The sequence below is a fragment of the Cyprinodon variegatus genome, unplaced genomic scaffold, assembly GCF_000732505.1.
Source record: "Cyprinodon variegatus isolate N-32 unplaced genomic scaffold, C_variegatus-1.0 Scaffold46, whole genome shotgun sequence".
In the NCBI taxonomy this organism is placed as follows: Eukaryota; Metazoa; Chordata; class Actinopteri; order Cyprinodontiformes; family Cyprinodontidae; genus Cyprinodon; species Cyprinodon variegatus.
The window spans coordinates 1,291,672-1,307,078 of record NW_015150499.1 but is presented as its reverse complement, the minus strand read 5'-3'; the positions used below and the strand labels follow the sequence as shown (position 1 = coordinate 1,307,078).

The 15,407-nt window shown below is 37.2% G+C and overlaps 1 protein-coding gene across 2 annotated transcripts; it reads left to right on the top strand.

Moving 5' to 3' along the window:
• Nucleotides 1–13,385: 13,385 nt before the first annotated feature.
• Nucleotides 13,386–15,275, top strand: tbr1 (T-box, brain 1). Of its 2 annotated transcripts, XM_015370454.1 has the most exons (5): nt 13,386–13,939; nt 14,015–14,118; nt 14,377–14,531; nt 14,720–14,841; nt 14,988–15,275. In XM_015370454.1, exons 1-5 carry the CDS (start codon nt 13,424–13,426, stop codon nt 15,162–15,164), a joined length of 1,074 nt encoding a protein of 357 aa, XP_015225940.1. In that variant the 5' UTR covers nt 13,386–13,423; the 3' UTR covers nt 15,165–15,275. The 2 variants fall into 2 exon arrangements, with proteins under 2 accessions (XP_015225940.1, XP_015225939.1); XM_015370453.1 differs by having other exon boundaries at nt 13,387–14,118; nt 14,988–15,263.
• Nucleotides 15,276–15,407: the final 132 nt, after the last annotated feature.

The following is a 15,407-nucleotide window of genomic DNA, read 5'->3' as shown; positions in this document are numbered from 1 at the left end:
AAACCAAATTTCTCCCAACAAGCATATTTATATGCAAAGCTTAGTTTATACTGTTTTAAATTATGTTACTTGAAGACAGTTATATTTTATGGGGATTTTCTAGTTTAATATTGATGTTTCATCAATTTTGTGTCCTACATGTAACTGGTTATTTCTTACCTAACATCATTAGGATCATAAGTATGTTTAATTTCTGTTAATAGGTTTGTTTCTTGTTTTGTATCTTACATGCTATATATATGTAAGTGAGACAAGTGTTGCACCTTGACTGAATTTGTGTGAAATGTTTAAATATGCAGTACTTTTCTGTGTTTTTTTAAACAGCGTACTTTAAATTAATTACAGTGAATTCTTTAATCAAACTATTGTCAGGGTAATGTACAAATTAAAGTAACAGTGCAGTTTTTTTTTTTTTTTTTTTTTACAAAAATCTCATTTTTCTTTTACAAAAATCTCTCTCTAGGCAATGTAAAAAAAAAAAATAAGTAAGGCCAAGTTTTCTGTTGCTTAGGGGCTGACAGGCTCAGAAATCTCAGAGCATCCTCAAACTAGTAAGTACACACTTGGTCTTGGCCACTGCTAAAATGGAACTGATGTTCAATAAATAATTTCAAAGTCACAAACATCAGCCTCACAATCACAGTGATTCAATGATATTCATTTGGCATAAGTCAGTTTCATTTCTGTGTGCTTTTCATCAGGACTGGCTTAAAAAGTGGAGTTAGTCTGAATTTTTTATGCTCTGGGCTTACCGAGGGGACAGTGGCCATGTTCTTCACTCACAGACGTCTGACGGTGCATGGCAGCAGAAGTAACAAAATGGTCACAAACCCCTACTGTTCTCCCAGGGTCACACAGGCATTTTAAAATTTAAAGAGAGCAGCAACAAACCAAACAGTTGATAACGGATCGGGCACAGGTGATAAAAGAAGTTATGGTAGGGACATTAGCCCTTCTGCTAAATTTGTGCTTCCAGAGAAAATTTACCCACAATTTATTAGGCCAAATAATGCACATCAGTAAGTGTGAAGCGGTTACAGGCATTACTCTGAGGGACTTTGGTACTCGGAGGATGAAATTTTGTCACAGAACTGTGATGAGGCAGCATTCACACATTTATAATTATGCATGAATTTCATTTCCCGTCCTCCTAATTCAAATTATGCTGGCTTTTGAGAATCACTGCTATAATTCTTGGTTGATTATCCAGCACCAATGTGTTTACATTTCCAAAAGATCATATTTATTGCCAAGCTGTCACAATTAGGCAGTGTGAACAGAAACCAGAATATATAGAAATATATAGTGTACGTGCTTAAGTATACAATTCTAGTAATAAATGACATATATATGATATATATATTTTACATCATATGTCACACATCCATGGCCTGCATCTTTGTTGTAATTAATATACAAGGATGAAATATACAACCTACAAAATAAAAAATTATAAAAAAATAATAATGATAATGATATAATGCTCCTATTGGCGCCAACGGGCCATGTGACCACCAAGGCAGGTGAAGTGTCTTTCTTACCTAAGGACACAACAGAGATGAACAGAGTGGGAGTTCAAAATTTGCAACCCCTTGGTTACAAGAAATACACTTCTATCTCTTGAACCAGTCATGAGTTAAAAAAGGATCATATACGTATGTCTGAAATCTCTTAAATTTAGGTGAGATGTTGCTAGAACAATAATTGTATGCCATTTTGTCCTATTGCTTATCAACTTTGCGTATACCACAACAAGACAGCAAGCGTATCCTTAATACACAACACAATTTCATGATTAGTCAGATTTTTTGCTAAAATAAATAAAATGGCAATGATAAATAGGATAGAAAGCTCAAAAAAGTCAAAAGATTCAAAAGATTTTCAAATTAATCTCAAATTAATCATACATGATGAATGTTTAAATCGCAAACCTCCAAAGGAAAATAACGTAAGGCAAAGCTGCACTGTAATGTTAGTAGAGGGTGAGTCTCCTCAATTTACTTCAGTTTGATTCTCTACACAACAGCATAATACAGTCATGTATTCTTTATAAAATATCAGATAATAGCAAGTTATATAGAGGTTAGGGCAGATGTTCAGACACAGCCCATATTTCAGCCACGGCTTTAGTGAGCAACATCATCCTCCAACTACTTCTGGTCCTCTTCTTCGTCTTATTACACAGCAATAAGCTCCATCCCAGATCATGTGACTCACCTGATCTGGAAAAGGTGTTTTCATTGTAACTTTGCGAAATATTTTTTCGAAATTGCAGGTTTTCCATTTAGCAAATTATTTTTGCAATTACAATTTGTGCAATTTAAAAGGCAATGGAAAACGCTGGAGAAAGGTTCTGGCAGTGGAGGTCCATGTTGCAGCTCCAGGGAATCTTATCCACAAAGGCTGAGGTAGTCAAGTAGTGGAAGATGGTGGCTAGATTATTGTTTCATTTCTTCCTTCCCTCCATGGTAGAGGATCTTGTGACTGAGGAATATTGAAAGGTGGACAGGCAGGGGTGTAAGCAAAGGTGGTGAATAAGTCCAGTTTTTAAAATGAGGGCAAAACTACAAGAGCATTGTGGACATTTGTGGGTAGACCATTTAGAGTATTTCTCAAATTCTCATAAGGAATGAGAACGGGAGCCCAGGAAACAGAAAGAGGGAAATTTTGGCTGGAATTAAGAATGACAAAGGTAAGTGTCAGAACTTTGAGGAAATAAAAAAAAAAACATTAAGACACCAAGAGGGCAGGCCTGCTTACCAGATATATGAGGAAAACAATCTGGCATCTGCCTGAGATTGCATCAGCTTACGGGTTGATGAGTTGCAGCTGTGGGAGCACCTGCTAGTCGCACCCTACGATGAGCGAAGGTGAGGAGAAACACACATCAAAACAACAAGCTGCAAACAGATTCGTAGATATGAAGAAATCTGGATTCATGATGGAATTTAATGTTTTATATGTTATAATTCAAAAGTACATGGTAACTAACTAAATCCCCAAATTAATGAAAAAATATGCAATATGATTTAAAGAGATGCTTATTTAATTTACCCAGAACACAGGGTACACAGTGACTGAATGTACTGAATAAGCTCCCATATTTAAAATTAAACAAGAATGAGGGTAAAAAATCAGGTGGTATATAACAGTGCACATGAATGATCGAGTTTTTTAGTCTATTGTTTCATTGTACCACAGAGGATTGTGATTTTGTATTCAAGCTTAACATTTTCTTTTCATTAGATTATGGTTTTTAGTCAGGAATTAAAAAGTAATTATAACATTGTTACCTATAGTGTTGGAATTTACAAATTTAACAAAACATACAGAACTTGGTTGCGTATTCTGATAAAAAAATAATAAAAAAGCTGTGAACTTCATACATACACAGAGCTTGTTATCACTGTATTGCCTGTTGCTGGTAATATGAAGGGTAAGCCTTCTCAAGTTTGCTCAGCAGGTTAATTATCTGCTTATTAACACACTCCCTCCTTGAGAACAGGGCACTACTTTGCATGTACCGAACTGTGGTTAAACAGTCTTTATCAGTCCACCAACCGGCAATATCACAGAAGCAAGTCATTTGGAAGATGCTAATTATAAGATGCATGCTTTTTTTCCAGTTAAATTTACATTACATTGCTTCATTGCATTTTATATTGACAGTTATTTTGTATGCATCATGTGAATAAATTATTTGGGCAATTTACAATAAAACATACCCATATACAGTTAAAAATATGTTATCCATTTAAAGCCATAAGAAAAAATATCAAATACTTTTATTTTCAATGTGAAATGTCTGAATATAAATATACCGTTTTGGGCTTGATAAAAACCTACTTATTCACATTTTGTATTCAGTGAACCCCCCCACAGTGCAGTTCTGGTATGGTATTAGCACATGATACCAGTCACTCACATTTCCGCCGAACATCATGATCACCTGGCCTGAGGTTAATTTGCTGTGAGCTTTGTGGTAAAGAATCACGCTTGAGTCTGGTCTGACTGGCCGACCCTTAAAAGACATCAATAATGAGCAGGTGTAGGAGTGCACTTCTGCGTAGACGTGTGTCTCCGTGTCCAGGGAGGATGGCTAATAAGGGTTTAAAAGCCACAACTGTCCACTCCGCCCCTTAGCAGACCTCCAGCTGTCTTCTCTGTCAGAAAGCACCCTGATTCCCTCTGACAGAGCGGATCACTGATGGCAGCAAACCACAGGGGGATGTAGTCATGTTAGCATGGCTTAAAGCACAACCCCAATGATTCAGATTAGTAATGCTTGTTAATTAAAGACATGAGTTAAATACCAGTTTTGTTGTTTTTCTTTTTTATAAACCAGAGTGGAGAATGATAAAGAAAACCCTTTACTTTGATTTATTGATGGAAATTGCAATGTGACATCTAGCAAACAACATATAAATAACTTAAAGGCCATCTTAAATGCATTCCCATGAAATTTTTAAAACTACTGTAATATAAGCCACTACCTGTCATGAATCCCAAATAACCTTGGCTCTACCCTCTTAGTTCAGCCCAGTGCGCCTCATTCCTTATTACTGGCCTGACAAGGAAATGTTTACCCATCCGACAAGAGACATGCCATTTCATAGTCACATAAAGCAATTTCACCTGACTGGAGGAGCACACTATGTCCCAATATCCTTGCTGGTTATAATTTTGTTGTCATTTTGTGTGCTGTGATCATATCATTGAAGTGACAGTGCTGGGCATTAGGTAAAGTCCCTGAGCTGGTGCTCACTTTCAGGCTTGTTCTCTCCTTGTCATTCACATTGATTGGATTAGACCCAGGTGGCGTACAGATTCCTTTGGCACAACAATAAGAAAACTGTGATATGACGGTTAAAAACTAACATCTTTATATTGTGAAATTAACACTGTTAACCAGATACGTTTTTGTGGAAAAAATATATATTAATGATGCATTTAAAAAAAAAATCTTATTCTTCTGAGCTCACTGAACTTCACTGCTATGAAAACGTATTTTGCTTGTTAGAGATTTATTCAGCTGTGTTTTTGGCACATCGATGTTTCAGATTATTAAATGGGTTTTAAAGTTAGACAAAGCTGACCTGACTAAGTACAAAAAATATGATGATTTGATTCATCAAAAAGAAAAAGTGAAATCCTGCATTTAAGACAAGTAAACCCCACCTTGGTTTAAACAGACCTGTTTAATAAACAGGTCTGTTAACCACAAGTTTTACCACATCTTCATAATTGTTTAGAAAAAAATCTATTGAGGGTCTCCTTAACGTATTCAATATATATTCAGACATTGAAAAACACAAAACAGAAGCTTTAATTAAGCCAAAAACAAAGTTATAGACTAAATGAAGCAGTTGAACACCACTTGACTTGGCTAGAGGTGCTTTCACATTGCTTGTCTGGTCCATGGAACAGGGATGTAAGAAGTTACTCGATTCTGTTGGTGCGGCAAACAATTTCATGCAGTTGCAATTGGATTTTTTCGGGGACAGTATTGATTTAATATTATGTTGTTGTAAAGAATAAAGAAGAAACTCAGTTTCACAGGTCTTATGTTATTACTTGAGTTTACAAGTGCAGTTGTGCATCTCCACTAATCCATATATAGCCCCTGGAGACATTTACAAACTATTTTTCTTTATGTTCAAGCTCTGATATGTTTTTCCTCTTCTTTCGAACTGATGTCTCTCCCTTTTTTCCAAAGTATTGATACAGTATTCTGAGACAGGTAGGCATTGACACTGAAGCCAAACCACTCGAGGTTTCAGATATGCTATATCAAGACCCACAGCTGTAAACAAGCCAGGGTGTGGTCCCAGGGTGTGATTCAGGCTCCTGGATCGGGTTAAGACCAATGTGTTTCTGCACCAGAAAACAGACTCTGGCACAGTTAAAAACACTTAAAGGTCTGGGGTGAAAGTACCTAGAGTTGGGTTTGGGAGACCTCTCTTTCAATACTTACCAAGTCGTGCATTCCTTCCATTGGTCCTGTCTCTGCACCAACAATTTAGGGTTATCAAAAGGTCATTCTGCATTTAGCTGACTACACAGTATAAAACTATTGCACATAAATAAATTGACAACAAAGTAAGAGTTGTTTTCATCAACAAAGCAGGCACATCACAAGTTGCAAATTCAGATTACTTCACATGTTCTTATGGAAATAACCTGAGAAAGAACCTCAAAACATATATGAAGCCTCTTATGACCCATTTACACTTCCCCTCTGAAACCGATTTGTGCCGAGTTCGGACCTAGCTTGGATCAGTTAACCGTGCCAAGTTTGGTTCCTTACGACCATTTACACACCACACTAGCATGGTTTCTTGCCTCCTGTCAGCGGACAAAGATACTCCAGCTCTGAAGGTGTGAACAAACAAAAATGGCGGCAACCATAACCTTCAGCAACGGCTGTGTGTTTCCTGGACGTGGCCGCCTTTTACAGCTGCTTTTTGTGTCTCTGCTTCTGTCTCCTTGAACCCCAGTCGGCTTCAGCAGATGGCCGCTCACACTGAGCCTGGTTCTGCTGGAGGTTTCTTCCTGTTAAAAGGGAGTTTTTCCTCTCCACTGTCGCAACAAGCATGCTTAGTGTGAGGGATTGTATTTGAGACAATGAGTTAATGCAATCAACTGGTTTTCCTTAGATAGAAAACTTTGTATCAATTTGACTGTATGATCTGATTGAACTGTAAAGTGCCTTGAGATGACATGTTGTGAATTTGGCGCTATATAAATAAACTGAATTGAATTGAATTGTGCATGTGCCTGAATAGCGTCCTCCACCCAAATTTCAATGAGAAGAGATCTGTGAATTACAAAGCCGGACACGGCAGAAAACCCACGAAATGAGTCAGTTGACTGTAAATAGGAGATGATGCGGTCTGCTCATGCGCTCTTTGTTATCAGAGAACCAAGCCACAATTGATACGTGCCGAGCCCTACTGTTGAACTAGTACTAGATTTTGCATAGTTTAGTTGTGTCTTCATGGCTAAGTAAAGAAGGCTTAAATATTTTTAAAGTCAACAAACCATCTTTCAATCTAAATAAATTAACAACAGACTAATTAAAGAACAATATATCTATTAAGCATCAACGCATCATCAAGGAGCTTAAAAAGAAATCCAAGGAATTTCACATTGCTAGCCTCAGATAAAGTCTTTTTGATTTAACAATAAGATAGAGGCTTACAAAGATGGCCTCTCTGTTAGAACCCATTGGTAAAAAATTTGTGTTGCATCAATATCGATACCAGTCTCGGGCAAGGCCCTGATACTGCATTAAAATGGTGGTATTGGTATCGGCGAGTACTTACAAATAGGGCACCAATACCATTTTGAGAGCCAAAAGTTTATTCAAATATTGTCACCCATTCCAGGTAGGCAATAAAAAGTTCTACTGGATTATATATATATATATACACACACATCAATTTCAAACAGATGGTAAGGGTATGGTATTGGTATTGGCCGGTACTGCACAGCCAGGTATAAAGGCCAAAAAATGGCATTGGCGCAAGACTAGTAAAAATCACCGCTGACCAAAATAAAAATCTTGATGGTCCTCAAGACTTTATGCAAATTGTTCCGTGGACTGATGGGACAGATTCTTCTAAAGTTATTGGTCCTGTAACATCTGGTATAAATTTAACATCATACAGACAGTGAAACATAGGGATGGTATTGTGATGGTCTGAGACTGCTTTACTTATTTAGAACCTTTACGACTTGCCATAAATGATGGAGTAAGGAATTTAACTCTTTAAAAAAAGCCTTAATGCAGAACGTTCAACCGTCAATACAGTTCAAGTTCAGAAACAAGACAAAGACCTGATGCACCACAGCTGGTACATCTCTGAATGACTAACAAAGACCTACAAGTTAAGTTCTGAAGTGGCAAAGTAAAAGTACATGTGACAGATGAGAATAAACCCTGAAAGGTTAATTAACTAAAAAGGTTAGCAGAGAAGAATTAGGTAAAATCCACTGATCTTCATGTAGAAGTTTAGTTGTTAGTTATCTCAAAAGCTTAATTGCAGTTGTTACTGCTGTTCGGCTTAATCTTCAACATTCATAAAAAGGCTGGTTAAACTCTAAAATACATAAGTTGTTAAATATGATAGATCAGTCTCTAGTAATTAAATATTTTTCCCTACCCACAATATAATGTTTTAAGGTATAAATAGTCAAGTTTTGGCAAATGTCCCTCAAAGTCATATTAGTTGAGTGATTCCTTCTGTTGGTATCAAAGTTATCATATTTTTGTGAAGTCACAAGCTTAGGGGAAATTAATGGGAAGATACAGAGCAACTTAAATAGATATAATAGCCTGTATTGATAATAAACAATGAAGTTATTCTTCTAAAAGGGCCAGGCTGAATAGGGGGACACATGTCAATGATCCTGTGGCAAAAAGGTGCAGCAGGGAACATAAACCTGGGATGGTGATGTGATGAATGTATCAAATGATGACACATCATATCCGATAGACACCCACATGGTGCCACATAGTTCATTAAGGTATAAGAACAATCAGGTAATGCTTTTCTTGGCTCATCTCCATTCTTATGAAACCAAAGTTGACATGAGACAAGCACTTTAACAATTTATTTTACTCAGTTAAACTTAAATTAAATCATGTTAAAGTTGAAGTCCTGTTTGAAAATTGCTAACTATAAGTGATGTTGAAAAGGTGATTGTTTAGACAAAAATAACTGTTCCTAGAGGCTTCTGTGGCTCCTGGGGCCAATAGGCTACATTACACTGCCAGTGGCTGCTTAGGGTTGGAAATTCCTTGTTAAGATAAACAGGTTGGTCTGTAAAGCCTTTTCGCCACTTAATCTATTCATTATTTGATCAAATATTTTTTTTTTATCATCGTTTCTTTTAATTGTAAGCTATCTCTGTCTGACATGAAAACTATTTTGATAATTTGAAATGTATAATTGCAACAAGAAAAGCAAAATCAGAACAAATATATGGTGGAAATTATTTTTTCATAGCACTGTATATTATGGGCCTACATGTTAACATGTAAATATATGCATGCATGCACATATTAGCATTTAGATCTTTTTTTTTTTTTAAATATAAATAGCTATAGATGCTGTTCATGGTGAGTCACTGCATCATGCTCAGCTGGTCAAACAAGGCTTTTTGCAAAGACAGGAGGCAGCCATCCTAACCTGCACCGCTTTATAGCTCCCCGAGGGACAAAGCTGGCCACAAGCATAACAAATGAGCCCCCTCCTCACTGATTATGTCCACTGGTCCTAGCTGAGAAAATAAAGGGATGACTTAGTCTGATAAACAGGGCACCAGCACCTGGGGAGACATACCAAGTTGCTGCATGGTTGATTCAACAACTGGTTTCTTCAGTGGGAGACAGAGAGGAAAAAAACAACTAAAAAACAAGCCCACTTTGCTTATTAAGGATCAGCCATGGAAGTGAACCATAATCCTGTAATGAGCAGAGTAGAGAGTGGCCTCTTTTCCTTAGACACAGACAAGCCTGTGCTTGCATGTTTCTCAGAAATAGATTGCTGGACCCAGTAGCCCTTCTGTAATGACCCCTCTTGTTAGCATCAGAGACTCATGGCTGTTCATTAAAGATATAACATGGTGGTTAGATCCACCGGTAAAATAGTACATAGTTGGTTTAAAATATCTTGTGCACTTTGATAGGCTAATAATGCAATGTGGAAGTTTTAATAAAAGTTGTACATTGAGTCTTTTTTTCCACACTAAACTCCTCTGCATCCCCAAAACCTCTCCATTCAATCAGATATATATCAATTCAGTTTGGGGTTACCTGGATACAACAGGGCTGTATTACAGCCTAAAAAATATATTTCAATTAATTAGAAATTTGAGTGATTAGTCATTTTCAGGTTTAACAAAATCGCCTTAAACCATTAAAATACTCCTATTTAAAAAAAATAAAACATAAATTGAATGTGGTATAAGATCTATATTAGCAAATATGAAGCAATACAGTATATGAAGGTTTTCCTCTTACTGTAGGTCTCAGGACCCTTTCTTTGGTCCCAAATATTGAAGCTTGAACATAATTACCCCAGCCTGTGCTAATTAGGTAGTAGATATAGAGCCAATATTAGCTTGAGAGATCAAACTACAGCTCTTAAAATATATTTTTTTTCTCCTGTTAAAGAACTTAAGTAAACTCTTATCAGTTTTTTGTGTAGAGTTTTACTGACATTAAGATCCAAAATATTTTTATGCGGGGCAATCACAAAAGCAAATTGGATGAAGGACAGGACATGTATACATATGTACGTAATAGAGAATAATAAAATAGAGAAGAAAAAAGGTTTACATTATGTAGTTGGACAACCAACAAGGGACTGAGAAAATGGTACACACAGCATGGGGAGACAGATCCAAATGGATCTAAAACATGTGCACAGAATGAACAAGGACAAGTAGAACTGAAGCAGGAGAAAGCGCACATAGGCTGGAAGGAAAACAAAAACAGGATGGGGAAAATGTGCAGAAAGTTTTGAGGAACAAGGATTAGTTGAGTTGAGAGAAGGTGCATGAAGTGTTGAGGGACAATCAAAAATTGAGCTGAGAGAGAAGATGCACACAGCATTGGGGGCCAATGCAGATGGAGAGGAGATAGGGTTAACAGAATGTTGAGGTGGCAATTGCATATGAAAACTTAATGGAGTTCAGATAGTGTAGAATCACAAAAGAAGGGAACAGAAGGTCCCCACAATGTCAGTGGGCAAAGGCAACTGGAGTGGAGAGAAGGTGCACACAGGATAGGAGGACAAACTTAGAACAGCTGGTGAGAGGTTGCATGCAGGAACGGGAAGACGGATGCAAACAGAGAAGAAAGAAGCTGTAATCGGTGTGGCAGACAGATTCAAATGGAGCATCAAAGGGTGCAAATAGCACAAGAGGACAAGAACTGCTGGAGTGGGAATAGTAACAGAGTGATGGGACAAACATAGACTTGGAACAGGATAGGGTGCACACATCCTGGGGGACAAAATTACAAATAGGGTATGGACAAGATGCACACAAGGTGGAGGGACAAACACTAACTAAGACAGGAGATGGGGAACACAGCCTGAAAGGACAATGAAAACGCACTGGAGAGAGTTTGCCGCAGGACAAGGAGGCCGATGCAAATGGGGCTAAAAATGGATGTCCTTGCTTTTATTTCTATAGCATGTATAAAACTGCAGCATTGATAAAGAGATGCAAAAACATGAGGAACAAAAAATGCATAACAACACAAGGAGACAAACACAAAGGAGCAGAACTGGCATTGCAGTCCAACCAAAACATTTTTTTCATTTATATTTTGTCAGCTTCAGCATTTGTAAACCATGTACACATAAATATCGTTTTCTGAACCATCATTTAGTATTGGGGCTTTCTAAACACCTGCTAATAGACACACTATCATTTCTAGAATTACATTAATTTATTCAAAAAACTACAACAAGAAAATAATGATTCGATAGCACTAACCACTTCAGAACTGTATGTCACAATGTGAAGTTCCTATAGAAATATGTCAAAAACGAATTAAGACGTATTGAGATAAGCACATTAAATTTAACTGATGTTAGGCACGACATCTGGGTTATTGGCAATGTTTGTGACATGTAGCCTAATCTACATGTCACAAACAACATGTCACCCCAAAAAACATTTGAAATATTACTAATCATGAAAGAGGGCAATCGTATTAAATTTTAAATTCTTGTTTGGTACTAATAAAATTACATCCTGTTCCCTCTTAAATCCTTACAATTACAATAGTATATAAGAGTGTTTGGAAAGGGACAGTGCTGAGTTGCTAAGGGGACAAAATTACCTCTTTTTATTGGCGCCACTGTTTTGAACATTTACAATTTGGTTTGATCAACTATATGTCATTTCAAATGCACTTTGGGACAGAGGCCAAATATGGACCCTAAAGTGCATTTATTTGTCTAACAGCAGCACATCTGAATAAAATGTCTGCAAAAACTCTGTGATCTAAAAATGCATAAAAAAGACAATACAATAAGAATACAATAAACCCCAATAAAAATCTTTTGCAATGTTTTGGCAGAATGTCTTATAACGAAATTAAATAAAAGGGAGTTTAAACCTTTTTTCAATTTTGCACATTATATAAATAACTAATGAACAACTTTAAACACCTAACAGTTGCTTGAAACTATACATTTTAAATGGAAACTTCTTAAAAAAAAACATTGTTTGCAAAACATCAATCTATTAAGAAAGAAACTGAATTACATATTTTAAAAAGTTGCCAACCAAGGGCCCTTTGCTGCAATACATTTCTCTTGTGCCTCTGGGTGGCTTTGTACATATTGCTTATAAAAGAAAAACATCTTAAACAGATGTGTGTAAAAATAAGAAGACAAGTAGTTAAAATGTTCACTTCTAGAATAGAAATAAATAATAGAATTTACTATCAAACCACGCGGCATTATGAGTTTACTTATCAAAAATAAACATGCAGGTAGAGCTGCAGCTGTTTCCTCTAACTTGTTCCATCCTCTCAATCAAAACGACTCATTTAATTCTAATCTGCGGAGGAAAACTAATCATTTTCTCTCCAGATTGTCAGATTAAACGATTTAGCTTTTAATTACATATCTTAAGAACATATAATTTCACTCGTTATTTGAAATATATTTCATGAAAAACGTGTTTTTCCTCTAATTACCATTCTTCCAATTACCTCTTTAAAAAAAGCAGCGGCCAAATTAACTAAATTGTTGCACAATGACTCTTAATGGAGAACATATTTGGTTTTTTTCACCTCCCCCATGGGCTGCTGCCTGCTCTTCCCTCTTATCAGCGCCCAGCTTCCTAACTTTCAGTGCGCATAAAATATTTACCAGCGCTGGGACTCATAAACACATCTTTGGTTGGACGCAGTGATTTCACGCCAGATCACAAACATTTTAAGGTTGCCTGTCATGGACTGTCATTTTTTGGCATGTAAATAATACATCCTGGTTTGCTTCAGGGGACACACTTTGGCACTCATGGTGCATGAATAGGTAAATAACGCAACAGAGAGATGGATAAAAGCAGCTTTAATAATGATCATCCTTCTTATATATGTCTTTCTTATAAAGAGAAACAGTCAGCCCTTATATGTTTACTCACATATAGGCCCGTTACACACTTTTCCTCACAGAGATCCTAATTAAGAGCTGTCTAATTAAATTACTGCCCCCAGTTAACCAATAGCAGTGGTTGTTTCATTAGGAAAGCGCGCAGAGTGATGGAGAGAAAATCCATCCTGATTGCAGGATGGTGTCAATTGGCTAATTTGCCGCCTTCCTTATTCCAAGTCGTGTTAGATTAGGAGAGGCGTGTGCAAAAAGCCTGTGATATAGGATGAGCTAATAGAGCCATGCAAGTGGAGAATTGCATCTCGCTGACGAGTGAAATCTCAAAGAAATTTATGAATGTGGGCAGTGGCTTTGCGAGCTCCAATGGATCAGAGGAGCTATCGTTGCAGGACCATCCTATTATATCTGCGAGTGACAACCTGGAGAGAAGTTCACCTCTGAAAAAAAACTCCAGGGAGATGACGAATCAGTCAGAGGCAGACAATTTCCCCGACTCCAAGGACGCGTCGGGGGACGTCCAGAGGGGCAAACTCTCTCCTGATCTCCACGGAGTCTCTGACATCCGTCATAATTTCGATGGATCTGCAGGAGAAAGGTGCATCTTTTCTCCGTCCGCCCAGCCGCCGTCAGTCTCCGCAGCTCCCACTGCCATGTTTCCATATCCGAGTCAGCATGGACCGGCGCACCCGGCTTTCTCCATCGGGAGTCCGAGCCGCTACATGGCCCATCATCCGGTCATAACTAACGGAGCGTACAACAGCCTTTTAACCAACACCTCTCCGCAAGGCTACCCAACGGCAGGTTACTCTTACGCGCAGCAGTATGGACACACGTATCAAGGGGGAGCTTTTTACCAGTTCTCCTCTGCGCAGGCGGGACTGGTACCGGGGAAGGCGCAGGTGTACTTGTGCAACAGGGCCCTGTGGCTGAAGTTTCACAGGCACCAAACGGAGATGATCATCACTAAACAGGGACGGTGAGTTGGCAATTGATTGATTGCTCAATTGTTTCAGCAAAAATTAAACTAAATAATTTCTCTGCAATTAAAAAATAAACGAAAAAAAAAACAAGCAAAGAAAATAAAAAACAGAAATTTGAATATTTATTCATTTAAAATGAATAAATTAAAAATGATATTTAATTAACCTCTTTTTTTATATAAAAACATATCATACTAAATGTATATTATTTTTTTAATCTTATATTTCTTTCTTTTTTTTTTTTTTTTCTGCAGGCGAATGTTTCCATTTTTAAGCTTCAACATTTCTGGTCTAGACCCAACCGCTCACTACAATATATTTGTGGATGTAATACTCGCCGATCCGAATCACTGGCGATTCCAAGGAGGAAAGTGGGTGCCGTGTGGGAAAGCGGACACAAATGTCATAGGTAGTCACATTGTTATTATTATTGTATTATTATTATCACAACTAAAATCATTATTAGATGAAAGACTACTTTTTTTTTCTTTAATTTTTGCGTATTGTCTCCTATTTATTTCTGTTTTTGCTCTTTTAAATAACATTACGCGTGTTATTTATCTTTTTTAAAATTTATTCGTTTGCACAATTTTGAAGGGAATAGAGTTTACATGCACCCGGACTCACCAAACACCGGTGCGCACTGGATGCGTCAGGAAATATCCTTTGGAAAACTCAAACTCACCAACAACAAAGGTGCCTCCAACAACACAGGCCAGGTAAAACAATAAGTTTATTTATTTATTTTTTCAATCCCGTAATTTTTTTATTTTCGTTTACTTGGTTTATTTTTAATGATTTGGAACACAGCAGTGCTGCTCTGAAAGTGTGTTTTTGTATTTTTTTTCCCGGTTGAAACCTCTAGATGGTGGTCCTCCAGTCCCTCCATAAGTACCAGCCCAGGCTCCATGTGGTGGAAGTGAACGAAGATGGGACAGAGGACACCAGCCAACCGGGCAGAGTTCAGACTTTCACCTTCACGGAGACGCAGTTCATCGCCGTCACCGCTTACCAAAATACAGACGTAAGGCTTCTTGTTTGAGGCGAGATTCAAATTTAACTGTGGCGCATCTTATTTGGTTGCTGTCTTTCTTTCAAAAGGAAAAAAGAGAACAACTTTAAACGAAAAATAATAAGAAAAAAAATTGCACTTAATTACTTTTATTATCTAATCTATCTGTGAAATTTGCGCTTCATCACGACCTCTTGAAATGCTTACATTTATTTTTTTATTTTAATATTTTTTCCATTTTTTATTATTAATTTTACTCTTATTTCTTCGGAA